Source organism: Rattus rattus, chromosome 4, assembly GCF_011064425.1.
Source record: "Rattus rattus isolate New Zealand chromosome 4, Rrattus_CSIRO_v1, whole genome shotgun sequence".
In the NCBI taxonomy this organism is placed as follows: Eukaryota; Metazoa; Chordata; class Mammalia; order Rodentia; family Muridae; genus Rattus; species Rattus rattus.
The window spans coordinates 29,881,362-29,898,625 of NC_046157.1; the positions used below are offsets into that span (position 1 = coordinate 29,881,362).

Below are 17,264 nucleotides of genomic sequence, written 5' to 3' on the forward strand. Positions count from 1 at the left end.
ATTTGATGGTTGAATTTGATGACTCAGAATCAAAGAAACATGGCGGTTCACATGTACTCATCTTTTGAGCACCCTGGCTATGGGGCCTCGTCCTGTGTGTCTAGAAATGGTTCTGGTTGCAAGGCCAGTTCCAACTCCAACTGCGAAGGTTGGTTTTGTGATATTAGAGAGGTCTTTTTTTTTTTTTTTTTTGCACTTCACATAGAATTCACAACTTTCATAAGGAGTGCAAGCTGTAGACATCACATTTGTTTGCCATGAGTCTTCTTCCACTTACAAATGGGATTGGTGCACTGTGCTTGACTTTCTACTTCCTAACAGCAAAACAACGAAAGCCACACTGAGACCCTAGAAGTAGGAATCCTCTTGACCTTGCTCCACTGAGACCCTAGAAGTAGGAATCCTCTTGACCTTGCTCTTGGATTCTCTGGGGAGTAGTGTTTACTCCAAGTCCATTGACAGCAGGGGTTGGGACATTCCCTAGAGACCAGCTTAAGAAAAACAAAATAACAATTTCTTCTTTGCTCTAAGTCTTTGCTCTAAGCTTTCCCAGTGTTGGGTGAAAGTTTCATAGGGACTTTGAGTCAGTCCCTAAGAGGGACAAAACTGAAGAATGTACTCACAACAAATCGAATCACAGAGATCTCAATATAAGCACGGCCCCAGCTGTACTTCAAGGCTGAGGGTCTCCGGAAATTAAGCAAACGTTTGCTGGAGGCTCAGGGTTAAATGTGAGTCACGTGGGCTTAAACTTTACGCACAGCCTGGTGTTAGTCAGGATCTCAAGAACTAAGGGATTAAGACATGAATGACTTGAACTCCTAGGCTATAACAACTCATCTAAAGAAGGTAAATTTATCATTCATGTTCAGTCTGCAGCACATTCACCGTGTTGGCCTTACACTTCTTAACTAAACTGCCTTAAAAAGCCTTTCCACTATAAAATTGAAATAATGGTAGCAAGGAACCCTTCTTCTACCCAGGGTTGCTGTATACTCATCCATGTTGATACCAGGAAGCTTCACTGTTGTACATGCAGATGTAAAATGGTACCCATAGATTCTGTTTGGATATTTTCAAATGCCCCACCCCACCCCATTGCATTCACTTAGATTTCAACCTTGTTAAACTTAATTATCCGATTACGAAACCTCACTTGTAGTTGCAAGTTTGTAATAGGCCAAATTCTTTTAAACTTTACGAGAGTGTGTGTGTGTCGTGTGTGTGTGTGTGTGTGTGTGTGTGTGTGTGTGTGTGTGTGTGTGTGTGTGTGTGTGTGTGCGTGTGTGTGTGTGTGTGCATGTGTGTGTGTGTGTGCATGTGTATGTGTGTGTTTGTACATTTATTTACAGGTCTTGTGGATGGTGTCATAATCTTCTTAGGTTTGTATGTACAACCACTCTGCTGTGTCTAGAAAACATTTTCCTTACAGTTAACCACCACCTCTGAACTTAAAATATCCCTACTCCCTCCTTCATGCTAGAGACGCAATCCCACTTGGCAGCTGAAGAGAGACTGACACTTGATAGTGGCTGGTAGAGGGACAGTCAGTGTTCTTTAATGGTGACCCTTGGTGGGAGAACCACACTCCAGGGCAGGCCCTACTCCTAACTCCTAAGCTTAGTTGGACGATGCAATTATATTTAATGGCTAACAACAACAATGACGACAACAACAGTAATAATGATAGAATTGGAAGTTGAGTTTGTAGGAGGTTATGGATGGGGAGAGAAAACCTGAGAGAGTTGACAGGTACTGAATATGATCAGAATATAGTGTATGAAATATTCAAAGAACTAATAAAATATTTTCCTAAAAATTAAAACAGAATAAACAGATTTCTCAGAGGCTGGAATAAAATAGCCCTGTGTTGCAATTCTGCCTCTTTTTTCTTTCTTTCTTTCTTTTTTTCTTTCTTTCTTTCTTCCTTCCTTCCTTCCTTCCTTCTCTTTCTTTTTTTCTCACTCAGTTTTCTAACTTGCAAAATGATAAAAGCATTTTTGTTATTAATACTAATAATACTTCAAATACTAAATAGCAACTTAATACTAAAGGTAACAGCAGCCCAGGCCCTAGCACAAAACAAGTGATTAGTAACTGCTATAACAGTATTCCAGGGCATTATTTGAGACCTATATACACTTCGTCAGTGAGAGAAGCTCGGTAGACCATTCAGAATCGGTATCTAGGCTAAGACAAAAAAAGAGGAAAAAAAAAAAAAAGAAGAAGAAAAAGAAAAGAGTTCCAAAATGAAAAAAAAAAATAGAAATCCTATGGCCAAGCCAGTCCCTAAATGGGAATTTTCCTTAAATTTGCTGACTGGTTGGTAAGACTGCACAGCCTGGTTTCAAGTGACCAGACCCTGAAGCCAGTCTGGTCTTTAGCACTATACTTTAGACTATAATTACCCTTCCTGAGAAAGAAGCCCAAACAGTGGGCAAAGGCACACTAATTTGGGATGCCAGTGAAAAGAAGCAAACACACACAGAGCTTGTAGGGTTTCATTACTGAGAAGATATCGTGACAGAAGAATAATTTGGCCCAAATGGGGACCTAAGCAGGGTCACAGTTCTTGTCACGGGCCCTGGAAGTTATTTTCTTTAGTGCCTTTGAGCTGGGGCCTTAGGTCTCAGTGTGTAAAGTCCAATCATTCCTTCTGGGAAGCAACCTTCTCTGGGTTGTGTCTGAGACAAGGTGTCTCATCCTTCTACCATCAAAACCTCATTCAGTGGCGCATACAGGTAAACAAGTTAAAACAGACCTCACCAAAATAGCTCAATGGCTCCATGTAGGCCAGAGAGGCTGGCCTGGTTACATGCTGGCTAGGGGCCAGTTCTGGCCTGGCATTCTTCCTAAGGAAGCAGGGAGATCAGAGACCGAGCTTGTGACCCACCAGCCACCACTGTTCCTTTTCCCAGGAACCTCTGGGCTGTCTCATATGCTCCTTTCCCTCTATCTGTGCCAAAACATGCATCTTCTATCCTCAGGGGAGCCTTGTTTGCCTTTCCCTTTGAAGAAAAACAAGCAGAGGAAGTGAATGCAATGTTACGGCAAGCAATTCTTGGCAAGCCTCAGGAGACAGACATCCATTCAGAGCTTGTATTTCATTAGACTATTATTTTCCTTCATTCCACCCCAAACCACTGTTCCCTCCAAGAGGCCATTTTCCTGGGGGTTAAAAACTCTCGTGTTCATCCTGAAGCTAGATAGGGCATAGGAAGAGAAGACACAAACAAAATGGCCGGCCTCTAGCTCAGTGACTGTTAATGCTTTCTGGTTTCCTGCACCTAGGGCAGAAAGCGACACTCTTCCAGTTTGTGATAACTCTGTTCAGCTTTCCACCGGGAGCACACTATATTATTTCATACTGCGCTGAGGACCCTGTGAGAACAAATACAGCATCCTCATCCTTAAGTCTGTATTCTGGTACCATTACTACCTTAGATTTACTATGCGCAAATTACTTATGTCTTATTATTCACAAAATGGGGGCAAACCAGCTTGCTTTCCCAAGCCTCAGTGAAGAACACTTACTATGCAGTGAAAGTGAGCTTTAAAACGACATACGGACACCATTGAATAGATTGCCATGTTGTACTGTGATGAGTGATGTCCGAGGTACGATAATGGTACAGGTTTTTAAACTGGGAGAAGCTGTAAATGAAGACATGATTTCCGGGTTATCATGTGGATAACATACTGATGGCTTTAGGAGCTTAATTTTGGAACATGTCTTTGGAGTAGAAACCAATATAATTTTTACTTCAGAAATAATGAAAATTTGAGACTTAGTTGAACTGGGTGATGTGCACAAAGACATCCAAGAAGTAGTGATGACAAACTTGAACTCAAGTGTCCATGTATAAGATAAAAGGTCTATTAGTCCACCATGACAGCCGTGCTAACAGTAGAAGCTGGCTTTATCAAAATCCTGTACTTCATAGGGGCAGTTTGCACTGCCTTTTATTAATGATATGATAGAGATCGGAACTTGCATTTTCCTCTAGAATAACAACCCCCTATTAAAGAAAATACGTGGGGTTTTCATTTCCTGGAACCCTCCTTAATCCTTGTAGTGACTTTCCCACTTTTTTTCTTGTTGCTGTGGTCACGTACTTAAAATTTGGTGGTCACTTTCTAGTCTTTTCTTTTCTTTCTTTCTTTCTTTTTTTTTTTTTTTTCTGGAGCTGGGGACCGAACCTAGGGCCTTGCGCTTGCTAGGCAAGCGCTCTACCACTGAGCTAAATCCCCAACCCCTCTAGTCTTTTCTTGTTGATAGTCTCATTTCCCAGCTCTTGCTGAACTCAAAGGGGAACTCTACAGGGACTTTATCTGTCTTCTGTCATCTTGTTGGCCTTGCTTCCTTTACAGTTTTGTTCTTTATAACTGAGAGCATCACTTTACTCTGAGTGTCCTCATCAGGCAGGGGTGACCATGACCCAACCTATTCAGGCATACAGGAGACACACGGAAAAAGTAAGAGTGTGCGGTAATGCAGCTGAATGGCTTTCAGGAGCCGTGGAAGAGTTCTGTGGGCCAGGGATTTTTATTCTGGGAATGGAAAAACCCAAGAGCCGATGTTTGCTGGGTTTCCTAACACTGGCCTCTAGTGTGGGAAGCAGTCATAGCGGCCCTCCGCATCTCTTCCAGGTTCCGATGGAGGAGGCGGTTGCTGGTGATCTCTGCTCCCAATGACGAAGACTGGGCCTATTCACAGCAGCTCTCCGCCCTCAACGGTCAGGCATGCAATTTTGGTAAGGAGGAGGCACCTCATTTCTGCTTTCCCATCCCGCTTTCTTTCTGGATGATTCTAAAATGGAACATAGGATATTAGCTCATCCAAATATACTCTAATTCAGATGTACATTCCCAGACACGTAGTCTATTATACTGAATATGAGGTTGCTTTCGAAGTACTGTTTTAATCGGGTATACATTCCTTCCAAGCGTTTGAAAGTATCCACTGCTTTACTTTTTAATCAGTTTTTTTTTTTTTCTTTTCTTTTTTTTTTTTTTTTTTTTTTTTTTTTTGGAGTTGCAGACGAACCTAGGGCCTTTGCGCTTGCTAGGCAAGCCAGTTTTAAACGTCTTAAGTTGATGAAATGCCAGCAGTATCACTTATCTGATACTTGGGTCCTGGCTACTAATGTTGGGTACTCTCCCATATACCGATCTTGTTCTAGGAATTAATGCAACAGAATCCTTATTTCTTTAAAAACAGAATGTCACTATGTAACTCCAGATTCCTTATCCTTCTCCCTGCTGGAATTTTGGGTGTGTGTTACCGTGTCTATTTCTGAACCTTTTAAAGCCAAATCAGAAAGGGTACATTTCTTTTCTACTTGTTGCAAATATCAATATTTTGAAAAATAACATGGCACCTTATTTGCTAAACATTTTCTGCTGGGCTAACTAAAAGCACGAGAATCATTTTAAATCTTGCCATGGAAATATATGTACAGTATACAGAACTTATTAGTAGGTTCACTGTGACTTGGGGCGACAATGAGGTCAATAGTGGCAGTGTCACAGCTGACACCGTGAGCCCTGCAGCTGCCAAGAGGAGGGCTTTGAATCATTAGAGATATGTATGGGAGGGCTGCTTTCCTGTCACTGATATAAAAATTCATCATTATAACATTACAAATTAAGACCACTTTGATATTTCAAGTAGGAAGAATCACGTCTCTGATTATGGCACAATTATAAAACTGCACTTGGGGACTAAAGAGATGGCTCAGTGGTTAAGAGCACTGACTGCTCTTCCAGAGGTCGTGTAATCTCAGCGCCAAGAGACTCAAACTAGGGATTTTTGAGTTCCAGGCTAGCTTGGGCTGCAGAGTGTGACCCATGTCAAAGATACAATGATGCCAAGTAAAATCATGGTTTGCTACTTTTCTGTAGATACCTTCTCAAGAGCTAGGCGGGGCTGTTTGGGTTTTTTTATCCTAGCACAGAAAGCCTGTGCCACAGGAGGGTAAGCAAAGCCTTTTGTTATACGCAGGAAATGTGAACAAATCATGCTTTCCAGGAGTCATTAAATTCATGATCTTCAGGTTCTCAAAATATGACTCACTGGTGTTTGGAGTAGAATGCTTGCTTTACCTTTCCGGGAAAAGAAAAAGGTGGAAAAACAAAACAAAACGGTGGGGAATGGCGTTTTGCCTTGATGTTAGCTCCTCCTTAATGGAGCCCTCCCATATAGAAGCTTTTAATTTTCTCCCTGGGCAACGAACTCCACTGATCTTATCGTTAGCTCCAAGAAAGGACCCGGGTGAGACTCTCTTCATCTTGCTGTTTTTTTTCTGAGTCCCTTCACATGCTTTTCATCTTCAAAAGAATTCCAACAAGCTATCAAGGCATGACCTCCTCTCCTTTGCTGAAACCTGAGCGGAAGATGGGAAGCCAGCTGTGCTTGCCCGGGGTTCCCCAGTATATACTCTGCATAAGTAAGAACCTGCCAGTCATGTGAAGTGTCTAGCTCCTGACTGACTCCTAAACTATCACTTAGATGGTTTGTGTGGCTTTTCTCTCTGAGCGGAAGTTATCCATAAAAGGTATGAAACTTTCAGGTTTATTTTTTTCCCCCAGAATCCAACATTGTGCTTAGCTCATGGTAGATATTTTACTTTCATTAGTTTCATATTTTGGTATTGTACAGCACGAATCATTTTAAGAGCAAATCTATTTCAGTTCTTTTGCCTCACACACAAAACTGCTTGATTCTTGTTAATCCTAAAATCTGTAACTGCTCTTGTCAGTTTTTTAAAAAAAGTTTCCATGCCGTAGAAATATCAAAGACAGATTGTTCTCTCTCTCTCTCTCTCTCTCTCTCTCTCTCTCTCTCTGTGTGTGTGTGTGTGTGTGTCTTATATATTCTTTTCAGATTTTAAGTGACATGAAAATCATCAGTTAGACATTTTCAGATTTTTTTTCCCCTCTAATTTTGTAATTTTCTTCTTTTGTGTCAGGCCTGCGACATATAACCATTTTGAAGCTTTTGGGCGTTGGAGAGGAAGTTGGAGGCATTTTAGAACTGTTCCCAATTAATGGTAATAGTTTATTATTTTAAACATTGTTTGGCTGCATGCAATCGGCAGGAATGTCTCCAGGGAGCACAGGCATGCTTGTGTGTCCGGGATGTGTATGGGGCAGGGGCTGGACTAAGGACCGATCTTGGTTTTGATATAAAACCATTGAAACCAGCAGTAAACACATCCACGTTCATAATCAAAATCATGCTTTTGTTCGATAACGAGTTTTAAGGTTTTTCAAAGTAACTAGGCTCTATCATCTAATCTCATGATTGTTTTATGAGGTCTTAGCGCCTTGATTTCCATTCACAAGGTAAGGAAATACAATAAAAGGCTCAAAGAAGTCAAACGAAAACGACTACAGACTGAAGCTTGCAGAAGGCATAGCCATCTTTCCTGCACACAGACCCTCATTTTGAAATAAATGCCAGTGTGGGAGTTCCCTGGCTGAGCACCAGAGTAGACCCCCACCCCCAGAAAGCCATAGTTCCCCATCTCTTTTCTTTTCTTTTTTTTTTTTATTCTTTTCACACACATTACTGGTTTAGATCCAGGCATTGTTTTTCAACATAAATGCTCCTTTTCACTCCGGACAACAAAACAAGCATGCCCATTGAAGGGAAAACTAGACTATACAGAAGTGCGCTAATTGGAAACATACCTAGAAATAGAAGCATCACTGTTTGCGACAGATTGTAAAGGTGTTGATGTTGCAGCATTAAATTAAGGCCTCGGTTCTGTATTTTGTAACATTCTCAAAAGAGATGCCATAGTTTGTCCATCATCCCATGGTTTGGCAATAACAACCTTGCACAACCCGGCATTTAATTGCTCTTTGGACACTGCCAGCAAACAACTGGCTTTTGCGCTAAAGAGAACAGGTTTGTGGGTCTTCTGTTCTTGTGGTGATTTCCTCTTGTTTTGTTGTATCTTTGAACTCTGACTCTTTAATCCACTAACGACCATTACGATGCTCTTCTAGGGAGCTCCACTGTTGAGCGGGAAGATGTACCAGCCCACCTGGTCAAAGACATCCGCAACTATTTTCAAGTGAGCCCAGAGTACTTCTCCATGCTTCTAGTTGGAAAAGATGGCAATGTTAAATCTTGGTATCCTTCTCCTATGTGGTCGATGGTCATCGTGTATGACTTAATTGATTCCATGCAACTTCGGAGACAGGAAATGGCCATTCAGCAGTCACTGGGGATGCGCTGTCCAGAAGATGAGTATGCGGGATATGGTTACCATAGTTATCACCAAGGATACCAGGATGGCTACCAGGATGACTACCGTCATCATGAAAGTTACCACCATGGATACCCTTACTGAACAGAAATGTGTAACCTTATTCCCATCCAGTTCCCCCTTCATCTGCTAAAGCTGTGTGCAGACAGCTTCATAAGGGAATTTCTCCATACTCTACATACCCTGCCTTTTTCTCTCCGTGTTCTTCCAAGATTAAAGGAATAGTAAACTTTCCCCTACTCATGAGTTGTTATTAAGACATTTAAAAGAACTCTCTAACTTGAGAGAGGAAAACGTGCTGCTAAATAATTTTTACTGAAAAACAAAAGGTAGTATCTCTTTTCTCATATAATAGCTATTATTAGATATGCAAATGTATATAAACTATTTATACATCTTCATTTCTTCTATCAATTTGTAAGTAAAAAATTGTGTTAAGGAATATTGAAACTCACAGTACAAATGTTTTCGTAGAACATCTGGATAGACACAGAAGGCAACAGATGGCTTAGTTTTCCTTTTGAGAAAGGATCTCTCTGTGTTGCTCTGACTGACCTAGAACTCACTATGTAGATCAGGTTTGTCTGAAACTCACAAGTTCCACCTGCCTCTGCCTCCCAAATGCTAGGATTAAAGGCATGAGTCACCATAACTGGCTTCAGATGGCTAAACACTTGAAATGTCAGTTTTAAAATATTTACAACAGTTCTATGCCATATGATGTTCTTTTGCAGCTCTTAGCAAAGAATTGAGGTTTGGGTGACCTGGGCAGGGCAGATAGCCAAGGTCCCAGGTCTTTTGTCAGCTACTACAGCAGCAACAGTGGTAGCAGTGGTGGTGTGAGCCTGGCCAGCCACGCAGTCCCAAGGCCTAGCAACGAATGCTTCAGGAGAGCGAACTTTTCCCCTAGTGTTACAGCTCAGTAAAAGCAGTCACTCCCATATGAGCCTTGATGATCTCATCATTGCGAGAGCTTTATTCTGTGTCTACAGGGTCTTCATAAACACTGAGGAGTGGGGTGGGATTTAGGGGTAGGAGTTTCCTATTGGCTCAGTTTGAGATGTTAATGATGCTCTATTTGCATGGGGAAGGACTCCAGGTGACTAACTGGTGTTGTCCTCTCAGTGGGGTGTCATGGATACTTGATCTAGAGCAGGTACAGAAATGGATAGGGAGTGTCTAGACTTGAGATCTCAAGTCTGAGATTCCCTGGGTCTGAGCTCACTCAACCTTACTAGTTCTTCTGTCTGGGTCCCGGTCCTACTGCAGCTACACGATGTGTTATAGTTTTTCTTGGTACTTCATGCATAAGCTCCTTTACTTTGCTTCTTGCCACAGACTGTCTTCAGACAGACAAAAGAGAACATGAGTGGATCCTATTCTAGAAACATTCCTAAATTTGAGAAGACCAAGTTGGGAGTTACTGAAAGATTTGGCTTATGCAAGTAATGGTTTGACATTGCCATTCTTAATCATGATATCACCCTGAAGGTTAGACTCCATGTAGAATAAATAATTAAAATCACTTATGCTATTTTTTTTTATACATTCTGCTAGAATCCAGAACACAAAACTGGAAAGACTTCTCCTTCTACATAAACTCAGACAAGGAGAGAACAGCTACAGAGATAGCTAATTGTTATGGTAGGCATAGAGATGGAAAGAAAGGGGAGGAAGCACCAGAAAGGGACAAACGAGGAGGAACAGCAGTTTGGTGGTCATCTGGATGATTACACTGTCTTCCCCACAAGTTTCCCATGATCTTCCCAGGTGTCTCCCATTAGCTCCACCATCATCATGGTCAATGGTTGATGGATTTTGGATCCTTTTTTTTTTTTGGTATACAGGAAAGATGGCGGCACTAATACCAACTCATTTATAAATGCTGCCTTCTGTTCTTCTGAACTAAACCCAAATGATAGTACATCAGAGACCGTTTCATCAAGGTTTGGGCCCAGAATGCCTAAAGCCTTGGGTTTCTTTAACCTCTACCACTGTAAATAAACAAACAAGGAAACAACATATGAACTTGGGAAAACTTGGCAGAGTAGAATATTTTTATATATAAAACATAGAAAATATTAAGCCTAAAATAACAAAAATACTTTGCATACTATATTAAAACCACACACAATGAATATTAAAAATCTATAAAATGTAATGAGAATTCTTGTGATTGTCTTCATAGCTGCAAATAGAGCTGAGGTGCTCTGAGGTATTTCATTTAACCTGACTGACTTCTTATCAAAGCAGGGGACCTACTTCAAAACAGGCAAGCAAAGGTGTCTTAGGGTTACACTGCTGTGAATGGACACCATGACCAAGGCAACTCCTATAAGGACATTTCACTGGGGCTGGCTTACAGATTCAGAGGTTCAGTCTAGTATCATCAAGGCGGGAGCATGGCACCATCCAGGCAGGAATGGACAGGAGGAGCTGAGAGTTCTACTCCTTCATCCGAAGACTGGTCACTTCCAGGAAACTAGGGTGCGAGTCTTAAGCCCATACCCACAGTGACACACCTACTCCAACAGGGCCACACCTTATCATAGTGCCACTCTAATAGTGGGCTGAGCATATACGAACCATCACAAAAGGTAAAACCCAACTGCCTCACATACAGAGGGTGGCATTACTCCTGTCTTTGGAGAAGTGGTCCTTAAGGAGTTCTTAATGCAGAAGGAAAACAAACAGCCACTGTGCCCTCAATGTAAAGTTCTACAGCCTGTCTCTCCTCCTCTTTGAGGCAACTATCTCAAAGACCATCAAACAGTATTCAAGAGGGACGACATGAGAGGAATTTTTCCTACACCATCTCATGGCAAATAGCAGGCTCAGTTGGAATGTGAAGCTGGGTTTACAGTATACAGAAAACATTAGGGAGTTGTTAAGACAGCCGAGCAGCAGGGTAAATTAGCCTGCCTTGGGGGAAAAGACATGTTTGTATACAAACCCATACTCATGCACATTTACATTGGTTAAAAGGCCTTTGCCTTTCTTATTGCTTTTGCTTTCTAATTATCAACATTAGGTTACCTTATATATATATATATATATTTTTTTTTTTTGTTCTTTTTTTCGGAGCTGGGGACCGAACCCAGGGCCTTGCGCTTCCTAGGCAAGCGCTCTACCACTGAGCTAAATCCCCAACCTCACCTTATAATATTTTTAAACAAAATGGCTGTCTTTCCCTCCCTACTCCTTCCGCATGCCCTTGGCCTCCCCTTGTACCCTGCACTCACCCATCCATCCCATGGTTTCCTTCCTTTGTTCTTTGTTACCTCATGTGCACTGCACTGCCTTACCACGTTTTCTCCACATTTCATTTTTCAGTTTCTCTCTGGTTGCATACAGTCTACTCACACGCTTTGCTCCTCATAGAGACAGCTTAATGTAACACTTTCGAGTTTGCTTCTCTTCCCTGAAAATCTCACTTCAGTTTTCTCTATGGCTGAACAAAATCCCACTGTATGTCATTTCCTTGCCGCTGAGGACAATGAAGCAATAAACATGGGTGTGTAGGTATCTCTGTAAGAGGGTAAGAGTCCTTCAGGGACGGACTGAATGGAACCTATGATAGTTCTAGTTAAAAGAATGAAAAGCCCTGTATTTATTTTCATAGTGATTATATTGGGTAAGGGACACTGGGATCCTTGTGCTCACAGATTAGCACTCAGGGAACACACAGGGTTGTTCCTTCAAAGGCAGGAATGTATAACCTGTTACTCACCCAAAAGATCGGGAGCAGACCTGTTTTTTTTTTTTTTTTTTTATTCCTTAGTTTCTTTTTTTCTCTATCTTTATTAAATTGTGTATTTCTTATTTTCTTATTTACATTTCAAATGTTATTCCCTTTCCCGGTTTCCAGGCCAACATCCCCCTAGACCTTCCCTCTCCCTTTCTATATGGGTGTTCCCCTCCCCATCCTCCCTCCATTACCATCCTCCCCACAACAATCACATTCACTGGGGGTCCAGTCTTGGCAGGACCCAGGGCTTCCCCTTCCACTGGTGCTCTTACTAGGATATTCATTGCTACCTATGAGGTCAGAGTCCAGGGTCAGTCCATGTATAGTCTTTTAGGTAGTGGCTTAGTCCTGGAAGCTCTGGTTGGTTGGCATTGTTGTTCATATGGGGTCTCGAGCCCCTTCAAGCTCTTCCAGTTCTTTCTCTGATTCCTTCAACGGGGTCCTATTCTCAGTTCAGTGGTTTGCTGCTGGCATTGCCTCTGTATTTGCTATATTCTGGCTGTGTCTCTCAGGAGAGATCTACATTTGGTTCCTGTCAGCCTGCACTTCTTTGCTTCATGCATCTTATCTAGTTTGGTGGCTGTATATGTATGGGCCACATGTGGGGCAGGCTCTGAATGGGTGTTCCTTCACCCTCTGTTCTAAACTTTGCCTCCCTATTCCCTGCCAAGGGTATTCTTGTTCCCCTTTTAAAGAAGGAGTGAAGCATTCGCATTTTGATCATCCGTCTTGAGTTTCATTTGTTCTGTGCATCTCGGGTAATTCAAGCATTTGGGCTAATAGTCACTTATCAATGAGTGCATACCATGTGTGTTTTTCTGTGATTGGGTTACCTCACTCAGGATGATATTTTCCAGTTCCAACCATTTGCCTACGAATTTCATAAACTCGTTGTTTTTGATAGCTGAGTAATATTCCATTGTGTAGATGTACCACATTTTCTGTATCCACTCCTCTGTTGAAGGGCATCTGGGTTCTTTCCAGCTTCTGGCTATTATAAATAAGGCTGCTATGAACATAGTGGAGCATGTGTCTTTGTTATATGTTGGAGCACCTTTTGGGTATATGCCCAAGAGAGGTATAGCTGGGTACTCAGGTAATGCAATGTCCAATTTTCTGAGAAACCTCCAGACTGATTTCCAGAATGGTTGTACCAGTCTGGGAGCAAACATGTTTAATAGCCTGGTGTCCTTTCACTCTCTGTGTGGCTAGAGACTTTTCCAGCATGGGGTCCTCAGACTCTTACTGTAATCTTGTTTTCCTCAGTTAATCTGTAGAATTTACTTTTGTAGATTTTGTAAACAGTTTCCATGTAGTCGCGTCCAATCTGTATTTAGCTTAATTTGTTCCTCAAAGAGATTTATGTGTGCTTTGTCGTACACATGCGATTGAGTTAATTGTCACCAGACTAAGTTTTCATCAAATAGTGCTGTGCTTAAATGTACCTAAAATAACCTACTCGGGGTCAGACTCTAGAAGTCTGAACCAACACCGGCTACTTAGTTGTCTTCTTGCTTCCTATTTCATAGTTTGTTTGAAGTCCTAGGTAGAGGAATTACACTAGAGAGGCAAATAGAAGGGGGACATGAAAAGAAAAGGTGAAAGTATCCTTATTCACAGGAGACATGAATCTATACACAGGAAAAGCCAAAGAATCCATCAGGAAACTGCCCAGGCTCCTTAATACTTTCAGCACAGAGCAGGTTACACAATTAACATGTCCGAATACGTGGCCTTCCTAAATACCAAAGAGAAACAGATGAGAAAGAAATCAGGAACCGATCCTATCACAATACCGCTGATCCCCAAATTAATTATCATGGAGTAAACTCTAACAAAGGGAATGAGAGACTTGTGCAGTGAAAACTTTAAAAGGCTGAAGACAGCAGCAGAGTAAGACCCCAAGATCTACGTCCTCTTCCGTACAGTGATGGATTGAATGAGAAACCCCCGCCACTACCTCCACCCTTGCCCACATGCCAGTTGGTGGCATGGTTTGGGAAGGGGTTGGTAGTGTGGCCTTGCTGCAGGATGGATCACTGGGCATGGGCATTGACATTACACAGACTTCGTTCTTCTTTCCATCCCTTCATGCTTGCAGTTGAAGATGTAAGTGTTCAGCTTACCAGAACCATAAGATAAAATAAACTCTTCCAGAAATCGCCTTTGATTATGATATGCTATTGCAGCAACAGGAAAGTAACTATTACACTTACCATTGTGACTACTGTAACTTACGTCAGTGACAGTCTGTGCTACTTCTACACTCTTGGCCTCTCACTGAAATATGTTTGACCTACCCAAATAATACCCAGAAAGAAAGCTAGCTCTCCCACTCTGAGCAACTTTCAGCTGCCAAGAGCTCCTCAGCTAAGGTTAGGATTCTGGGACCACCCCTCCTCCCCTTTCATGTTGCATTTGTCTGGCTTGAGCTTGGGCAGATTCTGTCCCACAAACTGCTGTGAGACAGAATGTGTAACTTCAGTGTTGTGTCTGGAAGATGTTTCTTTGTAGTTATCCAGCACTCTGACTCTTACAAGGTTTCTGGCTCCTTTTCTGCCACGATCTCTAAGTCTAGGGAGGAAGGGGTTATGATTCAGACACCTCATTTAAGGCTGAGCATTCCGTAGTCTCCTACTCGATGCACCTTGACCAGTTGTGGGTCTCTGTTAATCAACATCTACTATAGAAAGATGCCTCACTAATGAAGGTTGGCTGATGTACTAATCTATGGCTATAATAATAAGCTTAATACTAAGGAAAGTTAGTAGAGTGGTTATAGTAGTTATGCTATAGTCAATGGCATGTCTAGCCATAGGTTCATGCCTTGATAACAATTATAGTTGTGGGTGTAAACTTATGGGGTAGGCCTTAATTCCCATCAGAAAGTGTTGATCACTCCCATGACCTTCATGCCACTCTCATACCAGTCTGGCATGCCTTGGCAGACCATTATTATTGTAGCTTATTAATAGTATTCAAAGCTGGATGAGGTAGCTGATTACTTTTCTCCTCTAGTAGCATGCATAGTTATTTCCAGCACTATGAAAACTAAGGGGAAGTTTTCAGCCCTGTAGGAGATTGGTACCTTCATATTCTGTGACTCAGTTATCCTGTTCTATTGTTAAGTACTATGGTGGGGGTTCAAGAGCACTGGGGTAGCCTATAATGTTTGTAAGGCTCTTGGGACCTTGTCAGCAACTCTAAAAGACATGAAATTTCATGCCTCTGGAATATTCGTTAGCCTGTGTATAGGGACATTGCTGTGTCATTATATGGCACTCACACTCGAACACTTTTTAAAATCTATGTGTATACATATACTTTATGCTGCTTCAACATCCTAAGTTTCCACATGACTTCTTTGAATGGTGTTGTGTTACTTATCCCTTCCTGAATTCCTTCGAACTTCTACCTTGCCCTAACCCCCACTCATTCAATCCTTATCCTTCCATTATTCCCATTTAACCATTTATTCAATATGTTGGCTTTTCTATTTATTGAATATTTTCTGCAAAATGAAATGATTTTACTTGTTCCTTTCCTTTATGCAATCTTTTTATTCTTTCCTCTTTCCAAATCCTGTAAGACTTACAGTCTTAAGTTTTCCAATATAATACTGAATACAGTCACAATTAGTCATCTGACTGTTATTTCTGATATGTGAGGAAATGCTTTCTGATTTTTCCCTACTTAATGTGATGATGGTGTAATGAGCGTGTGAACATGTGTATATGTGCCTCCTTTATGATGCCGAAGTATGTTCCCTCTATACCTCATTTTTCTATACCTATGCTATAATTAAGAAACATTGGATTTTACCCAAAACTTTGAAACTACTAGAAAGGGAAACACTTTGAAATACTGTTATAGGCAGATGTTCTTTTTATAAAAGAGCCAACACACACAGACACACACACACACAGACACACACACAGACACACACACAGACACACACACAGAGACACAGACACACACACAGACACACACATGCTCACATTTACATACCTAGGACCAAAAAAATAAAAACTAAACTAATCCTGTACACATGGGATTATAGCAAAATAAGGCTTGCACAGTAAAAGAGACAGGAATGTAAGGGGACAAATGAGAAAGGGAAGAATATTAACCTGCTATTTATTCACTTGTCTAAGGATTAATATCTAGAATATGTAAGAATCATCCAAAAAATGGGGAAATGGGTTATGGGAGATAGCGTAGTAGTTCTATTGCTTGCTACACAATCAAGCACAAGGACAGGTATTTGGATTCCTAGAATCTAAGGCAGAGATGAATTCCCTGGAGCAAGCTGACTGCTATAAAAGCCACTGAATTCTGTGTTCAACTGAGATACCCTGCCTTAATGAGTGAGGTGGAAAGCAATCAAAGTAGACACCGGATGTCAGCCTCAGGCATCTATATACAGATGCACACATTTGCACCTACACCCGTCACACGTGTGCATTTACACACATGCAAACAAGCACAGAAACACGTAGCCTTCACATCACATTCATATTAAAGTTAAAACTGAGGGAGTGATCTGAATAAACATTCCTCAAAAGAAGAAAGTTAAGTGCTAAAACATACATTACATACTGCCCAACACTCAGCCACGAGAGAAAGAACTGTCGAATAATGATGCCATGACCATGTCATGCAAAGCAGAATGGCCATTATCAAAAGAAAACACAATGTGCTGGCAAAAGCGTAAAGGAAAGGGAAAGGTTGGCACAGCTATTATGGAGAACAGTGAGTGCATTCTTAGGAAAACTGAGAGTAGACCAGCTGTCCTGCTTTTGGATATACATACACAGAAATCAGACACTGTACTCCAGTGCTCATAACAAACACTGAAATATGACATCAACCTGGCTGCCTATCGGCAAAGGAATATTTGAAGGAATATGGTATATACATGTGCTGGATGTAATTTAGACATAAAAAAAAAACCTATCATTTGCAGTAAGGTCAATGGATCTGGAAGACACTGTGGTGAGCAAAATAGAAAAAAAAAAATACAAGATCTTCCACATGCAGAGCCTTAAAAGTTGATTTGACTGTGGAACAGTGACTAATAGAATTGCGTGGCAGCAGGGGTAATACAGGGTAGTTGGAAACTGGGGACCCCAACAGTGACATAGATAGAACTGGCATCAATATTCGCTACTACAGCAGAGTAATTATAGTTCATAACAAGCCATTCTTTGTTAAAAGGATAACCAAAAGTGAGCGGT

General features: G+C 41.4%; 1 protein-coding gene across 1 annotated transcript in view; it reads left to right on the forward strand.

The window, feature by feature from the left end:
• Ccdc80 (coiled-coil domain containing 80) overlaps nt 1–8,680 on the forward strand; it is a 33,445-nt gene extending 24,765 nt beyond the window's left edge. The window contains exons 6-8 of the mRNA XM_032900237.1: nt 4,651–4,754; nt 6,972–7,052; nt 8,017–8,680. Coding sequence (XP_032756128.1) covers nt 4,651–4,754; nt 6,972–7,052; nt 8,017–8,363 — 532 coding nt within the window. The 3' untranslated portion in view covers nt 8,364–8,680. The remainder of the gene's footprint in view (nt 1–4,650; nt 4,755–6,971; nt 7,053–8,016) is intronic.
• The last annotated feature ends 8,584 nt before the right edge of the window (nt 8,681–17,264 follow it).